Here is a 23,176-nt window from a genome sequence, read left to right on the forward strand (position 1 = left end):
CCCTTAAATATCCCTTCAGTCACACCCAATTTGTGAGAATGTTTTTGTAAGTACTTAAAAAACAGCTTGGTAAAAAACAAACACTTTCCTTAACATTACATACCAACATTGAGAACTTCTAGCTTCCCTGTTGGGAAGATTATTTGCAGAGTATAAGGCATAATCCTCTCACAAAAAGTAAATAGACAAAATATTTTTCCTTTTCTGAACCCAGTGGATTACATATTGAGCACAAGCCAACACTGATATCAATGCAGTCTCTTGCTAATACACATGAACTTGAATCTCGGTTTGAACTTTAGCTGCATTGATTTTGTCTCGTTTAACCTCCATTGATTTCTAGTGCTTTGGCTGATTGCCCGTCTCCTTTACACTGCCTCAGCAGAGTAGGGTGTATGCAATCAGATTAAGCACATAACAGAAATGCACATGATCAAATCACAGAACTTTGATCACTACAAATTTGGTGTGCATTTTCAGTGAAAATATGTTATTTGCAACCTTCAATTTGTCAGACAGGGGAGTCAAAATAAATCTTTTAAAAAGAAAGATTGCCTGGCCGCTCCAAGGACCACAGAGAGACATGCCAAATTATTAAAAGGAAACAGATTTTATTCACTTTGAATGCTTGTATATAAGAGGACAGGAGACATTAGCCCAGTGAGTCACATGAATAAACACAAGTGCATCATGAATGTACATTATTTGGCGATCGCTACAGTAATAACATTTCCAGGAGCACGCAGAGAAAACAGTCTCTCACAGAAGGTCCAGACTCAGGAGTGAGAGAATACGTTACAGTGAGTCCCCATAGAAGCAGAATACAACAACAACAACAAAAAAAGAAAACAATCAATTCAAATGACAAATGTGATATTTGGAATGCAAACTTTGTATAAATATATCATCATTGGTTTTCAACATTGGTTGGCTAAGAGGAGAACATAGTGTAGTTCATGGAGTCACAGTCTTCACAGTCATGTGTGGACAGAACTGCGGTGGAACAGGGACAGGGACAGGGTTTGTGGCTACTGACGGTCGTCATTAAAGCTTCAGCAAAAAGCAAAATCAAGCATGCATCTTAGTACAAACCTACATTAGCAGCACACTCTATTTCCTCAACAATTAGACCCAGTACATTTAGTAGAACAAACAATAAGAAATGAAATCAGAAGAGATAACCAGACAAAAAGGCCAGACACAGAGAAGCAAACCATGTGAGTTCACCTCTATAATACAAACTACAATGGCTGCACAACAGTGCTGTCCCATATCCTCAGAGTAAGCTTTCTATTTTGTTTTTTTATTTTTGGTTCTCTGGTTGTTTCATATATGAGGTCACAAATGTTCTAATAAGTTAGCTAAAACAGTATTCTCATACAGTAGCTGGCTCCATCATCTAAAAAGATTTCCATTCCTTAAAAACAGTAATATTTTCTAAAGTATAAAGTTTTTTGTATGCACCAATGGTAAGACTACTTTATCTTTGGATTTTCCATTAAAGCAATACTGTAAGTTATTATTGTTTCATAATAGCGTCATTGTTATTATTGTTAGTCATGGCAAGTGCAGAAATGTTAAGAAATAAAATTACTGTGTGCTGAAGGAAAAATTAAAAACTACTGCCTTGGGTAAAATTACAGTATTGAAGGCAACAGAAGAAAAAAAATAAGTGCACAATCGAAATGCTCTGTTTAAAAGACAACAAAAATAGAAAATATCTTATAGATGTGCATCGATCTAATTCATACACAGATAGGGTCTTTCAACTTGGCTCAGTGCAGGAGAGGAAGTTGGTTGTACAGTGACAATTTTCAACAGCATTAGAGGGTAAATGCTATGTTTTAACATGAGCATGGCTAAAAAGCCTCAAGTGTCTTTGACTGGGACAATACAAAAGTTAAATATACAAGTCATTTGTTTTAAACCTACCATACAATTAAGTCATCTGAATTCAACAATCTACGCAACACCAAAATGTTCATACATTTATCTATCATTAACACAGAATGTTTTTGTCAATTTTCAAAAAGAAAAAAAAAAACTAAATTATATTTTTCCACAATTTACAACGGTCTGCAATACGCTTTGTGTCTGGACAAATACATGTCCGTGAAAAAAAAGTGAACATCTACTAGCTTAGTTTCAGGACTTTGAATACAAATCAGAATTGTACGTTTTCATTCATTACACATTTCTTTTGGGCTTAATATATTTTCTATTGGTATTGTATGTCTTGTAACAGAACAAAATTGAGAGCTGTTGACCTGAGAGAAGACAACATCAAAAAACATTACATCACTTCATTAAGCCAATAATATAATATTTTAACACTTGACAGGGCAAAAAAATAGTGTGGGTGTTTTATGGGTGTCTGTTAAAACTTACACGTTATAAACAGACTTTTGGTTAGTTAAGTAATCATGAAACCATCTCAGGTTCTTCACCAGTCTTTAGCTGTGCACCCTTTAGTTTCCAAACAGTTTACATATACTCAAGTTTTTGTTAAAAACCAGCATATTGAAATGGAAAAAAACATTCTACTGACACTTGTTTTTGGTTACAAGCACTGGTAATGCAAGTTGGATCCTACAGGATTCAGTCCTTTTAAAACAGTCTGCCAAACTAGCTCTGGGTCATATCTTTCCCCCAGTGTAATCTACAGTGGAGACATTTTGTTTTACTTTCCTCTTGTTATTTTTTATTCCATGGAGTCTATTCTGAGGCTTCAAAGCCATAAAAACAAGTTTTATCAAACCTCTTGCTCCAATATATTATGTCGAGTCTTGTCCCTCGTCTGACTCGTTGCCGTCGCAACGCCCCTCCACAGAGTCTATTGGTTTTGTGTGACATGTCTTTGCAAGGCTTGTCAGGCTTGAGGTAACATTTGAAGGCGAAAGAACATGATGTGAGTGAGAAGCCTGTGAGCTTTGGGAAGCCTCAGGTAAAGCTGAAGTCAGGGTTGAGCTTTGGAGATGTCTACTGGTCTGGTCAGAACCGGTTGGGGTAGGGATGGAGGTTTCAGAAGGAGTACCTAAAGAAGACTGGGCCGTTGAAGAGGATCTCTGTTCACTGGATGGGTTTGACTGAGAGGTAGATGAGGGACTGATGTGAGGTAATTGAGAAGCATGCTCTTTGGCATTCAGTCTTTCTGCCACTCTTTGTCTATGCTGAGGGAACTCAAGATGTTTGATGAGCTCTGCATTCCCAGTGAGAGACACCTCACAGGCGAGACAGTCATAAAGATGACCATCCTTGCCTTCTGTTCTACACTCTGTTTTGGAAACAATACAGTGGCTTAGAAGAAAGTTGTTATTCACATCTGGCTGCTTTGTGTTGACAGAGTTTATGAAGGGGGAATCTGTGCCATTGAGTGTGCCTTGCTTCTTGTCACGTTTGGATGAAATGGTGTCTTCTGCATGGAGGCGAGCAGAGATTTGGCTAGGTTTTGGTTTATCTGGTTGCTGCACTAACTGTTTCTGTTGTTGCAGCTGCAGTCTTTGTTGCATCAGTACACCCTGCAGATTTTGTTGATATTGCTGGAGAATGGAGCCCGGGGACAGCCCCATTAGAGCCTGTGGCAAGACTGGACCATATGGGAACATGCTTTCCATGCCAAACATGGGCTGCAGGAGGCCTCCAGGCATAGGTGTGGGAATATGGGCAGAAAAAAGTGGAGGGAAGCCAGGCATCAGACAGGGCAGAAGAGGACTAGGGAGCAGAGCTTGGTCAGTTTTCATAGCCGCATGAAGAACTTGTAGCTGAGTTGGGTCTATGGCATATTCCCTTACAGTATTTTGAGTAGATACTGTTGGTCTGGAAGAGTCTGACTTCTCTTTACTGTTGCAAGATGTGTTTGCACGAGTAGCATTTCCCAATGGAGAACTGTCAAGTTTGTTTGTGGGAATCCTGTTACTTCCAGTGTCGTTTTCTTTGGGTAACTGAAGTTCTTGTTCTGTGGTCTTTGGGGTCAAGACAGAGTTGGTTGTGCTAACTACATCTTTGTCATCCATAGCTGATATGGCAGAAGAGGACGTCATGGTTGGCTTGTGGGTCAGCTCATTTACAGGAGGGTCACTGGGACCTTCTACGATAATGAATTAAGAAAAAAAGCATGGATTAAAAGATCTGAATTTTTCAGAAAAGTAAATTAATTAAAAACAAAGTGTAGGTTAGACATACCTGTTTTTATGGAAGAAAAACCATCAGTCATTTTGCAGTTACCACCTCGAATGCTTTTAGTGTTCTGTGTCTGCAGACTTGAGTACATTGGAGACTGGCTCAGACACTGAAGGGCAGTTTGGTTGAGACCCACTGAGCTCAGTATAGCTTGTGTTTGGACAAGTCCCAGAGCATCACTTGTTTTTTTTAGATGATCCACCTCTTGTTGAGCCATCAGCTGGCGAGCAGATACTGAACCCAAATATTCCTTGTCCCTCTTCCTCTGGCCACCCAGAGCCTCCTTAACTTTAGCAAGATGTTGCTGGGAGAAGACATGGTCACGAATAGACAAGCAGCCACTGTATTTAACAGAGCAAAGAGTGCATTCAGTCTTAGGTCTATCAATAGAAGTACTCTCTGTACCAAACTGCTTTGCAAGGCTAAGCTTCGCCTTTTTCTCCTTGGCACGAGCATTCTGAAACCACACCTGAACCACCCTCTTGGCAAGTCCAATGTCATTGCCCAAGGCTTCACACTCAAGCATTGTTGGGGTTTTATAGTCACTAAAGCAGGCTTTGAGCACTTTCACCTGCAGATTGCTCATTTGAGTGCGGTAGCGTTTTTGGCTATATCTGTCATCAAAGCTCTGACTGTTGGAGCTACCAGGGCAAGGTGAAGCTGGATCAGCCAGGCTGGAATTTTCACTGTAATCTAAGACTAAATCATTATCAAAATCTTTAGCATTAAAGCTCATTGCAGGGCTAACCAATCCAGAAGACATCTTTTCATCACTTTCAGAAGAAGCCTCCCTTTCACTGCTGGGAGACATGTGGTCGATACTGCCATGTTTACCCTCTAGAGAGTCATTTCCTTCATCAGTTGTATGGTCATGGGTCGTGTTTGTGTTAGCCTCACAGTTATTCAGCTTGCTCTGTTCAAAAGTCTGATAAACTGACATGGAAGGCATCTCAAAATCTTCCATGCTCTCACCTTTTATAGGTTTTGGGCTCAGACGCTGCTGATGTGAAGACAGGTCCATGCTTTTGCACGCTGGAGAATCTGCATCATCAGTGGAGCTCAAAAACTGAGAATAATTGGCAAAATCAAAGAGATCAGATTTAAATTGAGAACTTTCCTGATCTTGAGTCATACTAGATATCGCCATACTATACCCTGCATTCCTTGCTTCATGCCAGTGACGTGAACGTATGTGAGCAGCAAGAGCAGTCTGTGCTTTAAAGAGAGCTCGACAGAATGGGCAACGACGATGGATATGAGATGGTCCCAATGCCCGAAACTGGCCTTTCCTCTCACGAGCTCGAGTGTTCTGGAACCAGACTTGAACTACTCTTTTCTTAAGACCGACCTCGTTAGAGATATGGTCAAGCATCTTGCGTGTTGGATTGGAGTCTAAAAGGTATTTCTGATACAAAACCTCTAGTTGCTCTGGTGTTATGGTGGTCCTCATACGTTTGTCTCGCTGGGGTTCCTCCCCATTATTTTCCCAATCATTCTCCATAGAACTGGTTCCTGCTTTCTCTTCAAGTTTCCTCTTCAGAGAGTTTATTGTTGAATCTGGAATGGTTGTCACTGCTGGTGGATTTGCCACTATCTGGGAAATTGTTCCTGAAAGCAGATGCCTCGCAAGTAGGGGATTAGCAGGATCAAACAGCATTAGAGGCATGTCGACAGGACGGTCGAGGAACTGTGGGCTGGGAAAGTAACTTTGGGTAAGGAAGTGCATTTGCTGGTGCTCTTGCCAATGTTCAAAAGAGGGGAAGCTCAATTTACACTGGATGCAGTGGTAAGGGCTCATATCCTGAGCTGGTTTCTGTTGCAATTGTTGCTCGGATGAAGGAATCTCTAAAGGACTAAAAATCTTTTGGGAGCTCTGTGAAGGAGTTGGGTTTGTTTCAGATGTGCAGGAAACCTGTTGCTGTTTAGGAGGAGAGTGAGAGTGAATCTCTGTGCTTACATTTTGGTTCTCCTCACAGAGAGGCCTTGGCTGCTGCATTCTGTTCTCTAATTCCTCAAACTCAGTGTTGATACTAACAGCCTGTTTAGGGTCAGATGATACTTCATTTGCTTGTTTAAGCTCTCTAGAAAGACTAGTTGTTTGCATATGCTCAGAATCAGTGGACTTCATATTAGTACTAGAACCAGATGAACTGGAGGGGCTTGAGCAACAATTTGCTTGTGTAAAACAAGAGGGTCCAGATATTGGACTATGACACTCAGTCTTAGAATCCATTGAAATGTCATTCTGATCGTTCGGCATTTCCTCCTCCTCATCTTTGTAACACTGCATTTTCTGGTGATTAATTAGATCAAAAATGCGTTGAAAGACTATGTTGCATTTCTTACACTGGAAATTGTTGTTGGAAGTACGAAAGTAGCGGTCATTAGATAGGTCTCTGCGTTCACTATCCTTCCCTCCCTCTCCTTGGTTCTCATAGTTCTTCCGAGCTTTTTGTCTGGAATTTTGAAACCATACCACAATAACACGGGTGGAAAGATTAAGGAGGTTGGACAGTTGCTCAAACTCATCATCTTTGGGGTATGCATTGGCATCAAAAAAATCCTGCAGTAATCTTAGCTGATAGTCAGTAAACCTGGTTCTTGAGGACCTCCTACCCCCATAAAATTCTTGTCTTAGTGGTTCAGGAGACGGTGGTCTAGAATCCACCTTTACATCTTCCAGTGTTGTGATGGGAGGGTTACTAAAGTTATATGGAGAATCCTTGTTGCGCTGGCGTTCTTTGAATAGAGTGTTCCGAAACCAATGCTTTATGACTTTATGTGGCAAACCAGATTTGTTGGCCATCTCATGGATTTGGTCCTCATTCGGAGAATTGTTGATATCAAAATACTGACGCAGGATTACAAGCTGATCATCCGTGATTCTGGTTCGAGGTCTTTTACTTTGCTGCTGTAACATTGATGGAGTTAACTGTTGTTGATAAATCTGTGTCAAATCAGAACTCAAACCGGCCTCCACTGGGGGCAGATGGACAGGGCCCTGATGAGTTAAAGATTGCAAAGGTATGGGGGGGATTAGAAGTGGGGGGAAGAGTGGAAGTTCCATGGGTAAGGGAATTTGAGCTAATGGAGCCTTAACTTGAGAAATGGAAACAGTAGCAAGAGTAGAACTGAGTGTAGAGACAGGAACAATTGGTTGCACTGGTTGTTGCTGTTGTGGCTGCTGCACTGAAGGGTTGGGAATCATAGGTGGTGTAGGAGAAGGGGATGAGACAGGAGAAGCCTCTGGAGTTGTAGGTCTCAATGGAAACAGTTTGTCATATTGCTCCCTATAGTCTTTGGCAAATTTCTCCAATGACTTGATAGGAAATACAGAATGATGAATCTGCTCTTTATGGCTCTTCAGAATCAGTGCATTTGAAAAAAGCTTCCCACAGGACTCACACTCTAGCTTCTCCATGCCTTCTGAATGATCCACCTCTTTGGTGTCAGTCACATCCCCACCATTTGGTATCGCCTCAGTAATGTTTTTCTGAAATCGCTGCTTATTTTCATTGAATTGCATGACTAACTCAAAACCAATGTTTTCAAGCAAAGCCTTTGAAGCATTCCCAGGGGCATCATGGGCTATTCTGGGTGGAAGAAACTCATCAAAACTCTTCCCACTGGTTGACATCTCTTTGTTTACATCTTCATTTTCTTGTGTTTTGGGATGATGTGTTTTTTCTCCGATACCCACATTATCCATTTCTTTTGATCCTTCATTACAGTTCAGTTCATCCGCATCCTTCTCACACAGTGGATCACTGGTCAGTTTCTGTTCATTAATTTCAGGATGAATTACAAGATCTTCATTTTGTTTTTGTTTAGAACAATATTTCGAGCCATCTTTTTTAGAAGACTCAGCAGTATCCTCATTTACAATAGGCTTTAATGTGCTTAAGTTTAGACCAGAGCCTTTAAGGTTCACCTCTGGATTCATGCGGAATTCTCCTCCTGGAATAAGAAAAGGAAGAAGCAATTGCTGTTGCTGCTGCACTGAAAGAAGAGCCTCTGTTGCCATAGGAAAAGGGTGTAAAAGTGCAGGATTGAATAAATGGGACTGAAGAAGAGCAGCGTTCTTTTGGAGCTCTTGCTGGAGATGGGCTTGAGCCTGGACTAACTGCTGCTGCTGTTGTTGTTGTAATGACATCTGTTGTTGCTTGGTAGCTGAATCAATCATGTTTACCAACTTCTTCCTCATGTCAGATGTTGAAGGATGGTTGGTGTCTGGGTTTGCAGGTGTGCCATTGAGTTCAGTGTTTTTTTGGTGGCTTAGATCAGCATTGTTCATGGAAGTAGCAGGCTTCATGGCTGCAGGGGTGCTGGACAATGCCTTGCTTGGGGGAGGGCCAACATATTCAGAACTAGAAGTGGATGTTTCAAGCTTGGATGCACGAGCTTTTGTCTGGTGCAAGACAGAACGCATATGAATCTCTAAGGTTGAACTCTGACTATATGCTACACTGCAAATACTACATTTAAATGGTTTGTGGTCTGCATTGTTGACAGGCTCTTGCAATCCAGTTGACGTGTCCTGCAGAGACCGTTTAAGTTTGTGTAAGTGTGACACTGAGTTGTAGTGAACTAAGAGAATATTCTTCTGTGTGAAAGATTCCTTGCAAACAGTACATTTGAAAGGTCTTGATGGATCCAGAAATTTCTCCATTGTAATATTCGGGCCCTTTCTAAGTGGAAAAACAGGCTGCTTGGGGTCACATTCAGCATTATCTTTAACCAAACTTGAATCACTGTCTGTAGGACTTAGTTTTTTCTCCAAATCACATTCTTCATCATCTTTCATCTCAGTTTCTTCTGGTGATCCCTCCTCTTCACCAAATGTTTGGTCTGAGGAGATCAGGGTATCACCATTCATCATTAAACCACCATAAAGCTGCTGTATCTGGGTTTCACTTAGCTCCAGGTGGCTTGTCTCAAGGTGTTTCCGAAGGGCCTGCATTGTACGAAAACTGCGTTGACAGAGGCAGCATATGGTGGCAGCTCTGATAGCATGGTACTGAGAATGCAGTTGCAACTTTTCAGGGGTTTTAAATGCTAGGCTGCACTGATTACACCGATACTTGTAAATGTGGCGATCAGATATTGCCGTTTGAGATTTCTGGTTATGAAGCTGGTTGAAGTGTGTCTGGAGTGCACTTGAGGATGTAAAGACTTTGTTGCAGCCTTTCTGCCAACAAGGAAAAGCAGCATTGTTCTCCTTTGTGGATTCTGCATCCTCTGATGGTTGTTTATAGATTTGTGCTGCCTCCAAGTGAGGTGTGGTACCTCTCTCAGGTTCAGCATCGGTTGACATTTCTAAAGAATAAACAGAAAAAGAATTGCTGTGAATACATAATGAAGCAAAATTAATTAGAACAATCATAATTTAATAATTAAACCAAGCACAAATATTGATAAATCACCTTTGGACTACTTATTGTGTCAGATCATAACTGTCAACCTATTTTAAAATGATGAAAAATAAAGAACCATGCTTAACCTAGATTTAAAAAAAAATTATAATATTTATACTAACCATCCAGTCTCTTTGTTTCATTAGCATTTATCAGCTGTGTATCCGAGTTGTTCACTGGTAAAAACATCTTCTCTGGCAGCACGTCTGAAGCAATCATCTGATCACAAGGGAAAAAAGAAATCATAATAGGTTTGATAAATCCATTTTGTGGATTAATTAATCCACAAAAATCTCATTATTAAGTCATTTGATTGTTATCTCTAAAAATGATTGGTCATTATGCTGTGTTCCTGCTACGTGTGCATTAACGATGCATCGTGCAAGAGAACAGACCCTTAACTTTAGAAGGCAAAATGGAATCGCAGTCATGAACCAACACTTAAAGCAGTTCAAAGGTTAAGTATGAATGGAAGCCCTCTTTGGTCCATGACAACACAATTAGCTAACTTTGGATGTAAAAAAGACACTTTACTTATCTTCCTCTCCTTCTTTCCTCCTGTACCCACTCAAATTTAAAATGTGTAAATCAATGCAACTTTAAGGGGGGAGAGGGAGGGATGAACAACCAAACAAAATGGCTGCTATTTCCATCACAAAGCACACCATTTCAGGAAAGTGCTGTATTGAAGGGACACAAAGCAGCACACAAGTCCTCTTCAAGGTCACATTTAATTTAGAACATAATTACCAGGCACGGTTCATAACGAAAATCACCTAGCACTGGCTCAGAACTAATGAAGCACAATTATTTTCATTACTGTATTTCAGTTCAGCTGGGGAAGGGGAGAGGAACGGCAAGTGCCGAAGAGAGAAATCAAGAGAGATGGCAGAACAGAGGGCAAGGAGGACCAAGAAAGATAGGAGAGGGGAGAACACATGAAATGGAAAGACAAACAGAAAAGCCTTTTACGCAAGAAAAAGCACTCAGCGCAAGCTGACTGAATTGGCAAAAAATGTCCAACCTTTCAGAAACAGTGAGGCATGTCTGCTTCTGGTTCAAACAAGCTCTGGGTGCATTAGTATCAATTTATATTCTGCAGATAAAAAAAGCTAATTTTAATATTCATTGGATCTGAGGCAGCTACCTCTTCCCTCCCCCAACTCAATGTCATTACTTGTCTCCGTTCGCTCGTGCTGGAGTCACTGAGGGTCTAAACACCCCTCCTTATACGCACATGCACATTGTTCTGAACATTTTCTTGCGTTAATACCATTTTTACCCCATATATAAAAAATAGGGGTCCACTGATGTTTTTTAAAATCAATATCTAGAAAGCAGCATGGCTGACGGCTAGTATAACACAAGTAATAGCGACTAAGATGCAGGCTACACAAAATTGCAGAATTTAAACAAGCACAATAAAAAAAAAATACTTTTTTTTTTTTTACTTTAAAAATGGCCAAATATCAGCTGATTATTTGGCCTGCCCCATTACTAGTAAAAATAAAAATTGTAAATAGATCCTGCTTTGACATCAGTAAAAACTGCCTAAGGGATAAAAAAATGAAAAAAATAAATAATTAAAAACATATTGTCTTCTTAATAGCCCAAGCAATAAGATGTTTTTACTAGGTAGAAATAAGAAAAACAATTTTTGCTGTGAGAATTGTGGCTGGAATGGACGTGTTACTGTTTAAAGTTGCTTTAATTCTTTACAAAAGCACTAAAAAAATTACAAAATATATAGCACTAAAATACTGAATCTACATGATATATGCATACTGTCTTTTTCCCCCCTCACCGTGTTGATGAGCTTCTGAGTGCAGTCTGCAGTGACACTGTGCAGCTGTGTGAGGTGGGTACGCAAGAGGGCAATACTGTGCAGTGTGTCTTGGCACAGTGGGCAGCGGGGAGCAGGCTGAACTGCATGCTGGTTCATCACATGACTCCTTAGACGCTCAATATCACTATGACGGAACCGACAGAATGGACACTGTCGCATCTGAATGGAAGGAAACAAACAACAGAGGTACAAGAATTACAACTTCATTTCTTCAAATTTTTGCACAATGGTATAGTTATGGTATAATAAGCAATTAAGTTAATAGTAATTTAATTAAATTAGTATTAAATGATTACCATATTATTATTCCATTGTATTTGCTAGGGCTTGCACAGCTACTTGTTTATACTATTCTGCTAGTCGTACAGAAAATTAATAAGCATCAGTGGTCTTATGGCACTTTAAAGAACTTGTAAAATAAACATGGCAAAACCAGGTTACATTTTATAATAAATAAAAAAAATAGTGCAGAGTGCATTGCAGCAGACCTCTTCCTGTATCCGTGGCCTTTTGCAGGGAGAGAGGTCATCTAACTCGTCAGATCCAGATGAGGGACGCTTAGGACTTGAAGACGACTCATTTTGCTCTGCCTCTGTTTGAATAAATCCTTCTACTAGCAAAAAAAAGGAAAGAAAAGCAAACAGATCATTTATAAGAGGCGCACATTTTTGTTTAACAAGTAACAACACTAAGCTTAATGTAAAACAGTGGTTCCCAAATAATGCAATTATTATGGTGTTAAATATAAGCTAAATTTAAACTATATTGGTGTGGGTTCACCACAGCATCTAATGTAAAATCTGGGTCCCGAAGCGAATCCAGCTGAAAAAACTGGAGCAATAATTTTGGTAAAGACCTGATTTTTTCCTCGTTATGTCTCCATGTTTACTTCGGTCTTCTTGGTTAGCCGTATCCTCAGTGGGAGACTCCATCCCATTCTGACCTGTTTGAAGAGCTGAAGAGAAAAAATATATATTCAGTGAGCACATCACAATAGACAAATTCATATGTACACACTCAAGGTTGTTTGTGTCCTATATGCTTTGCAATTTAAATTATCAGGCCAACTATTTGATTTTTTAGGCAATTGGTCATTGCAGAAAATATCTTGCGCGCATGTGCCACTGCAAAACAAGGTTGAATGCAGGAACACATTCAAACCTATAGGGGTCAGTCTACACTAGCTCAGTGAAACCCAACCAACCTGCTCAAACACATTAACGGACAGACCGACACAAAACACTAGCTAGTAATCTACAAAATCTCCTATGGATTCACTCAAAAGAAGTTAAATATATTGATCTTATACAGTAAAAATACAAAGAAAGATATGAGAGAAGAAAATCAGAAGGAGGACGAGTTAAAGTCAGTGGCGTCAGCAGAGCTTTATTTGACCTGTGGGGATTTGAAAAGTCACAGGAGGAAGATAATGCAGCAGAGGTCAGGAGGGTCACACACAAAGAGTCCATTTCAAAGCACAAATTGGCGAACAATGCCGCCATGACAGGCTTTAAAAATGATCTTATACAATAGGTCTTGTGCTCAGTTTGAGTCTGTTGTACTAGTTATAGCTTTCTAGCTAAAAGAAGCATTTTCTAAAGCGCTCCCTGAAAACTGAAATGACTGTGCATATCTAAAATATATGGGATGGCATTTACTGACAATATTTTGACAACAGTCTTCAGTTTTGGCTTGTTATTTTTTAATGTTCCCGATGAACTCCAAAATCAAAAAGAGAGAGCAGGCACACATTAAGATGGAAATTCAAAAAGGGCAATGATGCTCTGTTGTTCTTTTGCAGCGTCTAAAAGCTTCGGCTGAGCTCTGTAGGTACAAAACACACAGCCTCGGGACACACTAAACCAGATACCCCATTCAACGCCCTCCCTCCCTCTCCTCATCCTCTTCTCTCTTGCTTTCTGCCTTTCTGCTTTCTTAGCAAAGTAATTGTTCTGCTACGTGGGGGGAAGGGAAAAAGAACAGAGTTGATTTGGGTGGGTTTGGGCAGGGTGGTGGTTGGGGTATGGGGGGGGGACAAAAAAATGCATGAGGGTTGTCATAACAGACCAATCAAACGCAGGCTGAGGTATCTTCTGGTAATTCTTTGAGAAGGTGATTATGACAGAGGGTGAGAGAGAGAGCGAGAAAGGCCATCTGAACACCAATTATCCTGACAGACACGCTATTGATTTCCTATCAAACCAACACACCCATAAACACAGAACACATAACCTGAAACTGTCAAATCCGCTCTAGTTACGACCGCCCCATTGAGCCCGCTCGCTCAGTCATTCTCTCAGTCACACACACCGCGCTGAACCTGACCAAAAAAAAAATGTGTCTATTGTTGAGCATCTCTCACAGGGAAAATCACAACAAAAAAAGCTTAGGGATTGAAAAAAAAAAAAAAATCAAATGGCAACTAAATGTATGGGACTGAAGGAAACCATTAATTAGTGAAAATTCATAATGTGTTGCATGATATGTTCAAATTCTGACAAAATGGCAAATGATCCATTTTATGCAAAACTTGTTTAATTATGCACAACAAATTTATAATGCAAAAATGGGCCAAATTTAACCAAATGCATTTTAAAAAAAATTGTTTTTACCTGCAACTTATTTATCATGAAACTTAATTATCAAAGACACAAAGATTTTATTTAATTTTGAAGTTGCATTGAAAATGCACTTCAGAAATCAAAGGGGGCATGTGGATTCATTCACTTAGAATGTTCATGACGCTTCTTGGACAAAACAGATGGCCGTGGCTCAGCGTGGTGAGGTCATTCCGGCCAGTAATGAAGTGATCAGATGCACCCACACATGCTAACACACTCCAGGCGCACACTCAACACACACTTCATCAGCACTTCCTACCCGTCCCAGGGATCAATATACAAATGCTCAGCAGCATTGATCCAGTATTGATTATAAATTAGGCAATGCCCTGGTGTTCCTAAAGAGATCAATAACCAGCCATTCAGCTGCGGCGCTCCAGCAGGTCGGAAGCAGCGCTGATCCGATGTTCCTACAGGTTCAAATTCACACTGAAACAGCTACTCACTCTCACTCACTGACTTTAGCATTGATTGTACACGACACACTGACTGCTAACCTTTTCTTGTACCCAGTGCGTTCGCCATTTCTCCTCATCGGGAATATAACGCTACTATACAGTATTTCAGTTCTCTTTATTTTAAATGTACCATGTTTAGGAAGTTTTACATTAGTTTTTCAAAAAAAAAATTTTTTTTGCTGATTAATTTGAAACCATTACTAAACAAATCTTATCAAAGTTAGAACTGAGAAAAAAAACATTAAAATATAAACATTTTCTTAACACAAAATAAACCAGGAATATTTCAAAACACCTGTCAGTCTTTAGGAATCTCTATCAGACCTTTTCTCTGTCTTTCCTTTAAAATGTTAATTTGAGAATGTTAATTAACTCATGCCTCGTTAGTGGGTTGCGCCTTTATTGGCTGCATTGACTGGCTAACCCTCTAGTTTAGCCTCTTTCTGGCCAGTGAAGATGTTACAAATGTGATTATTGGCAAGTCAATTAACAAAATCAATTCCTACTATTCTGTACAAAAGGCACACTCACTCGCTTTCTTTTTCTCTCTCGCTCTCACACAACAAATGCATATGTAAATATACACATACAAACAGGCTGGGTGCCAAGGTTGGGCTATTGTTCAACTCATTAGTTGAGCTTATTCTGTGTTAGAACTAAATGCTAATTGCCTCCACCACCCGGTTTTCTCAATTACCCCAGTGTAAATATATGCCCTCTTCCTTTTCCTATTCTTTTTGTTTTTCGGCATGTCTGTCAGCCCCTCCCCCTCTGTTGTTCTGTTGTGTGTTTTAGAGCCTTGAGCGTCATGAGCACAACACACAAGGGACAGTCTTTTGATTAGGGTTTTAAGGAATTCTCCCAGACTTTCTCCCCAATATTAATCTAGCATCAAAAGCTGGTGTTCTGCTTATGAGTGTGTTGGATTTTGCTTATTCCCCCCCCTGAAATTTGACTGGTTTAAAAACAATTTTTTGGTGCTTTGCAAAACCCCTGAAGATAACTCTGTAAATTGAAACAGAACAAAGCGATCGTGCATGTGTGTCTCATACCATTTTCTTGAGCAGGGCTTTTTCGGATTGTAAAGATGGCACCAAGCTCCTCCTCATCCTGCAGACCCTTCTGGATTCGCTGTAGTCTAAGCAGCCCCTCCCCTCTCTGGTGGCTCAATGAATGGGAGTGCTGCACTAAAGAAAGGCTGTTCTGAGTGGAGAAATCACACAGCACACAGTGCAGCCAGACATCTTCAGACTCCATTCCATCCAGCTGCTGCAAATACTGAGAGAAAGAGTAAAGATAAACATTAATCATACATGATGTGTGAGGGTAAACAGAAAGGAAGGATATAAGGAAGGATAACAGAAGTTATATCAATTAATAAAACACTCTTCTACTTCATCCAACTCACATTTCAACACCAGCAACATACTTTAGTCCATTTACCATATAGTCATAAATGATCAATATGTGGCTTCCTCTAATGTGGACAGCACAATATAGATCAATGCAGGATCAATACAACCCTGTAAAAACACCTATGTAGATGTTACTTAACATGCTTTGCTCAAATAAACGCTAAATCTCTCCCTCTGTCTGCGGTCTGGTGAAAGCTGAGCACACAGATTCAAAGCAAATGAATCCAGTGAAACATTAGATGAACACAGACACAAAAACACATACACACAACCACAGTGAGAAACACCAGTCCACTTGTTTTACAGAACTCTAAACTGATTAGAGATGTGCTGAGTTAATGGACCACATTAGAGGGAGGGAAAAAATAACATACAATATATCTCAATTACCACAGAGGCCTTACAGGTTTTGGGGAATAATGGCTTCACTGCGGGCAGCTTGGGCTTTTGTGGATTTTACTGACAGGAATCCCAGGCCTCAGACTTTTTGCACATAGCGTATCTGGTTTTGAATTGTGAGATTTACCTTGTATAGTCTCAGACTGGTCTCGTGTCTGGAGTTCATGGTGTGAAGCTTCAGTTTCTCCAAGCTGCTGGCCTCGTAGTCACATGCATTGCACCTGAGCTGCACTTGGCTTCCAGCAGCGACACACCTGAGGCGCCACTCTTCTTCCTCCTCTTCGATGTTTACATGTTGACTACTGGCCTCTCGTAGGTGTGCAGCTAACTGGTAGCGCTGTACGTGTTTGTCTGTTTGGCAGTGCAGTTGGAAGTTTGCTCGCAAAGGCGTGGCATAATGGCAAAGCCGACAGTGATGGGTGTCTCCAGTTGTGCTCCTCCAATAGGAATTGGGTAATGACCGCTGCATGGTCAGGTGTTGACTAAGCTCTTCTAGAGTGTCACAGGAAAAGCAACCACATAGAATGCATTCAAAGAGTTTTGGTGAAGAGGTTTCATTGCAGGACAGAGAAGCGATGGCATTGGACAGTTTGGTCTGAGGTTGGCAGTGGCGGTAAAGCTCAGTGGCATTGTGCTTACGTTGACGTTGCATGTGTGCCAAGTTCTGCTGCAGTAGAAGCACGTTGTGCGTGTGCTTTTCACTGGTCATGTGGATTCGGAGGTTCCGTGCCACATTGGTTTCGTAGTCACAGACTTCACACCGCCACGATGCACGTCCCCGAAGCTTAGATGGAGAGGGGGAGTTGGCTTGGGTGGGGTGAGTGAGAGTAGGATGTGAATGGGTTGAAGGATTAGGCTGGGGTGCTAGGCTGTGTGCATGTGACTGCGTCTGCAGGCTCTGCATGTTGTTGAGGTGTTTGTCTGATTGCATGTGAATGCTCAAGTTGCCCTTGGTGGTGGTGGAATATTGGCAGACCTGGCAGCGGAACGGCTTGTATCCACAAGAATAAGTCTCACCTCTTGCTAGGCGTGGGTGGCTCTGACCACTGCTGCAGTATGGACACTCTTCAGAATCCGACTCTGGGTGCTTCTCCTTCATATGGGCTTCAAGAGTTTGCTGGTACTTGTAATGCCAGTTGCATTTTGGACACTTCAATGTCTTGCAGGAGTTTCTGGAGTGTACCATAGAGGCCTGAACGGCATAACTGAAAGATGATCCTTGGACATCGTCCCCAGCGGCAACAAAGCCTCCGTCAATGGCCACCACCAGCCTTTTTCTAGAGGCAGTGTCCAAGTGCCCTTCTTCAAGAATAGGCTGACTAGTCTGGGTTAAGGTAGGACTCAGTGTAGGGGACGTGGAATGGCTATGATTATTGGGCAGGTCAGAATGAGTGACAGCATGTCTGTCATCTTCAGACAACCTAGTGGTTGGTTCCATTGCTATGGCGCTACCATTCTCTAACTGGTCATTTGGTTCGGTTGCTGTGGCACTCTCTTGGTTGGCAAGTTGTTCTGTAGTAGTGACAGTGGACGGGTTTACCACAACAAGGGAAGCAGGTGCAGGGTCGTGGCAGTTAAAGCTTGTTCCATACTCTGACTCAGAGTCTGTAAGGGTTTTGGTGTTGTTCATAAAGCTGGTTGCTATTGTTACAGAGTTTGGAAGTTTTGAAATGCTTTGGTTTGACAGAGCAGCTTCAGTAATGTGCTCTTGTCCGCTACTGCTGCTAATACCATGAGCACTGTCATTTACAGTGCTGCCTACCTCTAAATACAATCTCCTTTCTCCTCCCTCACTACTTGCTTCATCCTTCCTCATCTTGTCCTCCTTGCCTCTTTGTGTGCCCTCTCTTCCCAGGGTTGAAGGGTCTTTGGCAGGGCTTGGTATTGAGGTAGCAGGGGAGGTTCTGGGTGGAGAGGGCAGGATAGGGAGTCCTGGCTTAGAGATCAGAGCCTCTTCATTCTCTTTCCGTCTTGCCGTGTCCTCTGTGCTTTTCCCAGAGGTCGGAGATGCCAGTTTAAGTGGTACCACAGACTCACAATTCCTTTTTGGTTCTAGGAAACAGAGAAATGGGCGGTTGCCTGGGCCGGCAGGCTGTAAAATGGCAGAGGTGTGTTTAAACGAGAGCAGATGTTGTTCTTCATCGCTGAAGGTGATGTTGTGTTGCTGAGAAGCATGAGCCCTAAACAAGTGTGAACGGCCAAAAGACAGCCGACACAGAAAGCACATCAGGATGGGTTTGGTTAGACCAGACCATATCACCCCTGTCTCTGGTGATCCTGCCACGTCAGGAGCATTATCTTTGGATTGGCGGGTCACCAGAGCTAGACTATCACTGTCGTCAAGGTTATGCATTTGGAAGACACGAAAGATCTGTGGAGCGGGGCTTTGAGACAAGGAAATGTAACAGGTTCTAATGATGGAGGAAGGGGAACCTAACGAGGAGGAGGAGGGCACACCACTCGTGAGTTTACTCTCCGTCACATAGGCAGACCCATCAGGCTGGTACAAGATCTCTCCGATAGGACTCTCCACATCCTCACCTTCTTCCTCTTCATCTGCCTTCTCCCTCTCTAACATCTCTCTGGTTGAACATTCATTAACCTGTTTTTTCCTAAATCTTTCATCATATCTCCCAGCAAGTCCCTCCTCCTCAGCCCGCCACACTAGTCCATCCTGGTTGGACAGAGTTTCTGTGCTCCGATGAATGGCTTGATCTCTGGCCAGTAGGAGTGGATTGGGGGCCAGAGGTCTGCAGAGCCCAGGAGGCTGTTGTGTGTGGGGGCCAGAGGCTCCATTGTTGGAGACAGAGTCACAACACTCCATCCTCTGAGCTACTGAGCACGTTCATCCCACCCTGGCCTAGAAAAAGAATGAAAGGGAGAGAAAAGTTTAATTACCCAAACTTTACACCTTCATTACGATTTTCTAAATCACTTTGCACCATTCATAATTACAGCAACATATGAAGTATTTTAAATTTGAGCAGCATAAACTTTAGTGTCACTATTCAGAGAGAAGCAACTCTGGAACGATGAAGGAAAGCAGAGAAAGGTCTAGACTGTGATCAATAGCTCTTTGCCTAGCTGTATTACAGAGAGCTGAATATTACATGAGAGACAATTCCTGGAATCACCAAGATCTGCTCAATTAAATGTCTCTGTCTGTCTCTGACTCCCCCATCCCCCTCCATCTGAATTATATTTCCCTTTAGGCAACTGAGCAGAACATAGGGCTGTGTCTACGGGGGATTGCCCCGTGACAGTGCCTCTGGAATAAGTTCCCTATTGACTCTAGTCCCAGGTTTCTCCAGAGACACGGCCCCCACAGGCCTTGATCAGTAAAGCAGCTGAAGTGAATTAAATTGAATTATATTAAAGCAGCCTATCACAACAGGGTTCAACCTATATTAGGCGTCTATAATAATTGCAATTTGCATTAATGCTAAGTAGAAACAGGTTCACATTTGGAAAGGAATTTTAATTGTACCAGCAGCACAAAGTTACACATTTTACAAATACAAACATATGATGTAGCTACTTAAGCCTGCCTTGTGCTTACACCGTGGGCTATATTTAAATAATTAAAATGTGCTTATAGTTATTACTGGATTTATCTACAGTTAAGTCACCTAAATACTGTAAAAACATCAAACATTTGCACAGAAGGTGTCTGAGGAGAGTACAGAGTTTGTGGATTGTAGTTAGGGGCTAATTGCTCAGTTTCTAGGTTGAAGAGTGCAGATTCTTGAACTGAGATTCAAGCTGTTATATTGAGCTCTCTCTGATCCTCTCTACTGGAGGGGGCTAAAGTGCTAATGGGAAAATCAATAGCGTGAATGCTAAGCATCTTACTGGAAGCAAGAGCAGGATGCTAGCACACCAGGCTAAAGGATGCGTTCCCTGATTTAAGCTCCAACTGGACCTAAAAAATGGACTTAAAAGGCCAAATGTTTCAAAAATAATGAACAGCTCTTATACATAGGAGTCCACTCATTGAAATAAACATAAATGCTTATAGAGCGCTAGAGATACATATAAACAAACTGCCAGGCTGACACTAACTAAACTTTCTGTACAGATCAATGAATATTCAGTCTTTTTTTGCTCCGTGTGTGCATGTGTGTGTGTGTGTGTGTGTGGGGTGGGGTAATTAGTGATGTATCTCATTAGCTGCTAGGTTAATTACCCATCTCTCTGGGATACCTGATAGGGGGCACACAGCTGGAATCAAGACACATCTTAAACCAATTACTCTCTGTAAGTGTGTGTGTGGATTAAGACCAAGATGTCAGCTGAGAATTAGACAAAACAGCACTAAAACTAATATTAACCCTGACACTAACAGTACCAGCAATAACCCTTAAACAACAACAACAACAACAACTACAACAACATGTACAGGGAACTGTTTTCACTGAACTGACATCAGGAAACTTTTGTTTCAAGTGACTAAATTATTATCTAACATAAAATTAACCGACATGCTGTGGGCAATTCCTGTTACCACATAAATCTCCCACTTTGCAAAAAAAAGAAGAACATTTATGGCACTCAAGAGGTAACATTTTTTGGGGAATTTCTACAACAACATTACAGTATGGCAAGGAAATACTACCACTCCGTCCTCTCTAGTTTATAAAAAATGACAAATATAAGAAATAAGTTTCTTAATAACCACTAATTAATCTTGTTCCTAATGAAAGCTGTGACATCTCATTCTTGTGCATTATTCTGTTCATTTTGTCTACTTCAATGTTTACTTCATGTTAACTGATAGAAAATTGCGAAAAAGATTGCAAACTTCACATAAATTTAATAGAAAATAAAAAAGCTGATTTAATATTTAGTTTGACCTCCTGAGACTGACTAGCAACATTTTCTAACCACTGAAAGGAAGTGATTAACCTGACAAAAAAAAGAAAGAAAAAAAGATATTGTGTGGAAAGCCTCGTTTTGTTAGAGAGAGTGATTTCAAATTCACAGCACATATTGCTGATTCAGAGGCTTGGCTTCCTGTTTTAACGCTAAGCTAATATTGCCTCAGTATCTTAGTAAACATTCTATTACATAGATATGACTGTACAACACACCTAATCCTTGCGTGTTTTACATGTCTACAACATGACACAGCACATGGCTATACTACATAGTACCTGAGACATCAAAGAACACTTAAAACGATCAAGTGTGTGCACAATCTTACTTTGTGCCAGCGTTTTTTTTATCCTTTTAAGCTCTTGCAACATGCATGAATGCATGAGCACAAAAAAACGAAAACTGTTACAAGGGTTGAACTAAAAAAATTAAAGTATCAAACCAAACTTAAACCAGCTAACCCCACACCCTTCTCTCTCGCAGTCACACAAACACAGACACATTTTCTCCCACTGTATTTAGACAGCTGTCCTCTCTGCTGTGCGCTTGTCTTTGATCTTTGATTTAATGCCCCATTTCCATTAGAGACACTAGCCCATTCAGGAGCAAAACTTCAAAAGAAAGAGAGAGAATGAGAGAGAGAGAAAAAAAGAAAGAGTGGACGAAAGAGAGGGCGAGAGTGCTGGTGAAAATGTATGACTTGTAATTTAGAAAACTGTGGCCTTAACATTGTTTCTAGATTAGTCAGCCGGCATAGAACAAAATACGTTAGCAGGAAGTAAAACGCTGATGCACTTCCTGTATGACATGCAAAAAGGAAGTGACAGACAAAAATGCAGGGTCAAAGTTCAAAAGGTAATGCTGATGTTATGGCAGGGCCATGACAGTGTTGTGACAGCTGCCTCCTTAAAAATGAGCCTTATATTATAGTTCTGGAAAAAAATTCATTTGCTTACATAAGTTTCCAATAGGCAGAGATGTAGAACAATGTTTTACACATGCACAGTGACGCATTCTGTCATTATGCTTACAGTAAGTCACACACGCTTCAGTTTCTAGTGTGAAAGTCTGAGCGTGATGTAAACGTATCGATCTAAACTGCAGCAAGATCCAGCGGGATTATGAAATCAATTCTACACTGAAAGAGTTCTTATTCATTTGACTTGATCTTATGCCTCTGACAATGCATGGGAATCGCTTGTGTGTTCTTCCTCAGTCAAATTGCGGCACTTGTTACACACGTATCAAATGGAAAGTGGCACTGTGTAACTAAAGCTTTTATCTGTAAGGATTATTCATGTAAATATCCTGCATTCATTACCCAAGTATATGCACTGTGAAATGAGAAAGGAAAAAGAAAACATTTGTGCAAGATTAACTCCTTTTAACAGCTAGATCACAATTCAAAACGCATAATCCTGCAGAGCTGAACAACATGCAAAAAAAAAAATGGAATTGACTAGCTAGAATTTTTTTTATAAATGTTACTGCTATCTTGTTTTTAATCATTGGTGTTAACAAGTGATTTATGCAACCTCTAACAAAATGACAAGAGATTACATTCTGTTGGAGGATAATTGAAAATGGGTTGATGACAAATAATATTACAAGTAGCATTATTTTATCCACCAGGAATTGACTGAATTGTGAAAAGTGTGCAGAAATTCCTTTTTGCTAAAACAATAATAATGTGACAACTGGCTAGAAAAGAAATCCACGCACACATATATATATATATATATATATATATATAGAGAGAGAGAGAGAGAGAGAGAGAGAGAGAGAGAGAGAGAGAGAGAGAGAGAGAGAGAGAGAGAGAGAGAGAGAGAGTGTGTGTGTGTGTGTACTAATCAAATACTAATATTACTATTGGAGATACAAACTAAAAACATGGCATCACAATAATATTTAAATTAAGAGTAAATATGTAAAGATTTAAATCTGTAAAGACACTAAATTATCATACAGA

General features: G+C 40.8%; 1 protein-coding gene across 1 annotated transcript in view; it reads right to left on the reverse strand.

The window, feature by feature from the left end:
• Positions 1–591: 591 nt before the first annotated feature.
• Positions 592–23,176, reverse strand: part of zfhx3a (zinc finger homeobox 3a) — a 25,694-nt gene continuing 3,109 nt past the window's right edge. The window contains exons 2-9 of the mRNA XM_084125013.1: positions 16,460–19,192; positions 15,571–15,796; positions 12,296–12,394; positions 11,928–12,052; positions 11,398–11,598; positions 9,716–9,812; positions 4,183–9,495; positions 592–4,087 (exon numbers count right to left, since the gene is read on the reverse strand). Coding sequence (XP_083981139.1) covers positions 2,775–4,087; positions 4,183–9,495; positions 9,716–9,812; positions 11,398–11,598; positions 11,928–12,052; positions 12,296–12,394; positions 15,571–15,796; positions 16,460–19,156 — 10,071 coding nt within the window. The 5' untranslated portion in view covers positions 19,157–19,192 and the 3' untranslated portion in view covers positions 592–2,774. The remainder of the gene's footprint in view (positions 4,088–4,182; positions 9,496–9,715; positions 9,813–11,397; positions 11,599–11,927; positions 12,053–12,295; positions 12,395–15,570; positions 15,797–16,459; positions 19,193–23,176) is intronic.

This window comes from Abramis brama (genome assembly GCF_963993115.1).
Source record: "Abramis brama genome assembly, chromosome: 9".
Lineage (NCBI taxonomy): Eukaryota > Metazoa > Chordata > Actinopteri > Cypriniformes > Leuciscidae > Abramis > Abramis brama.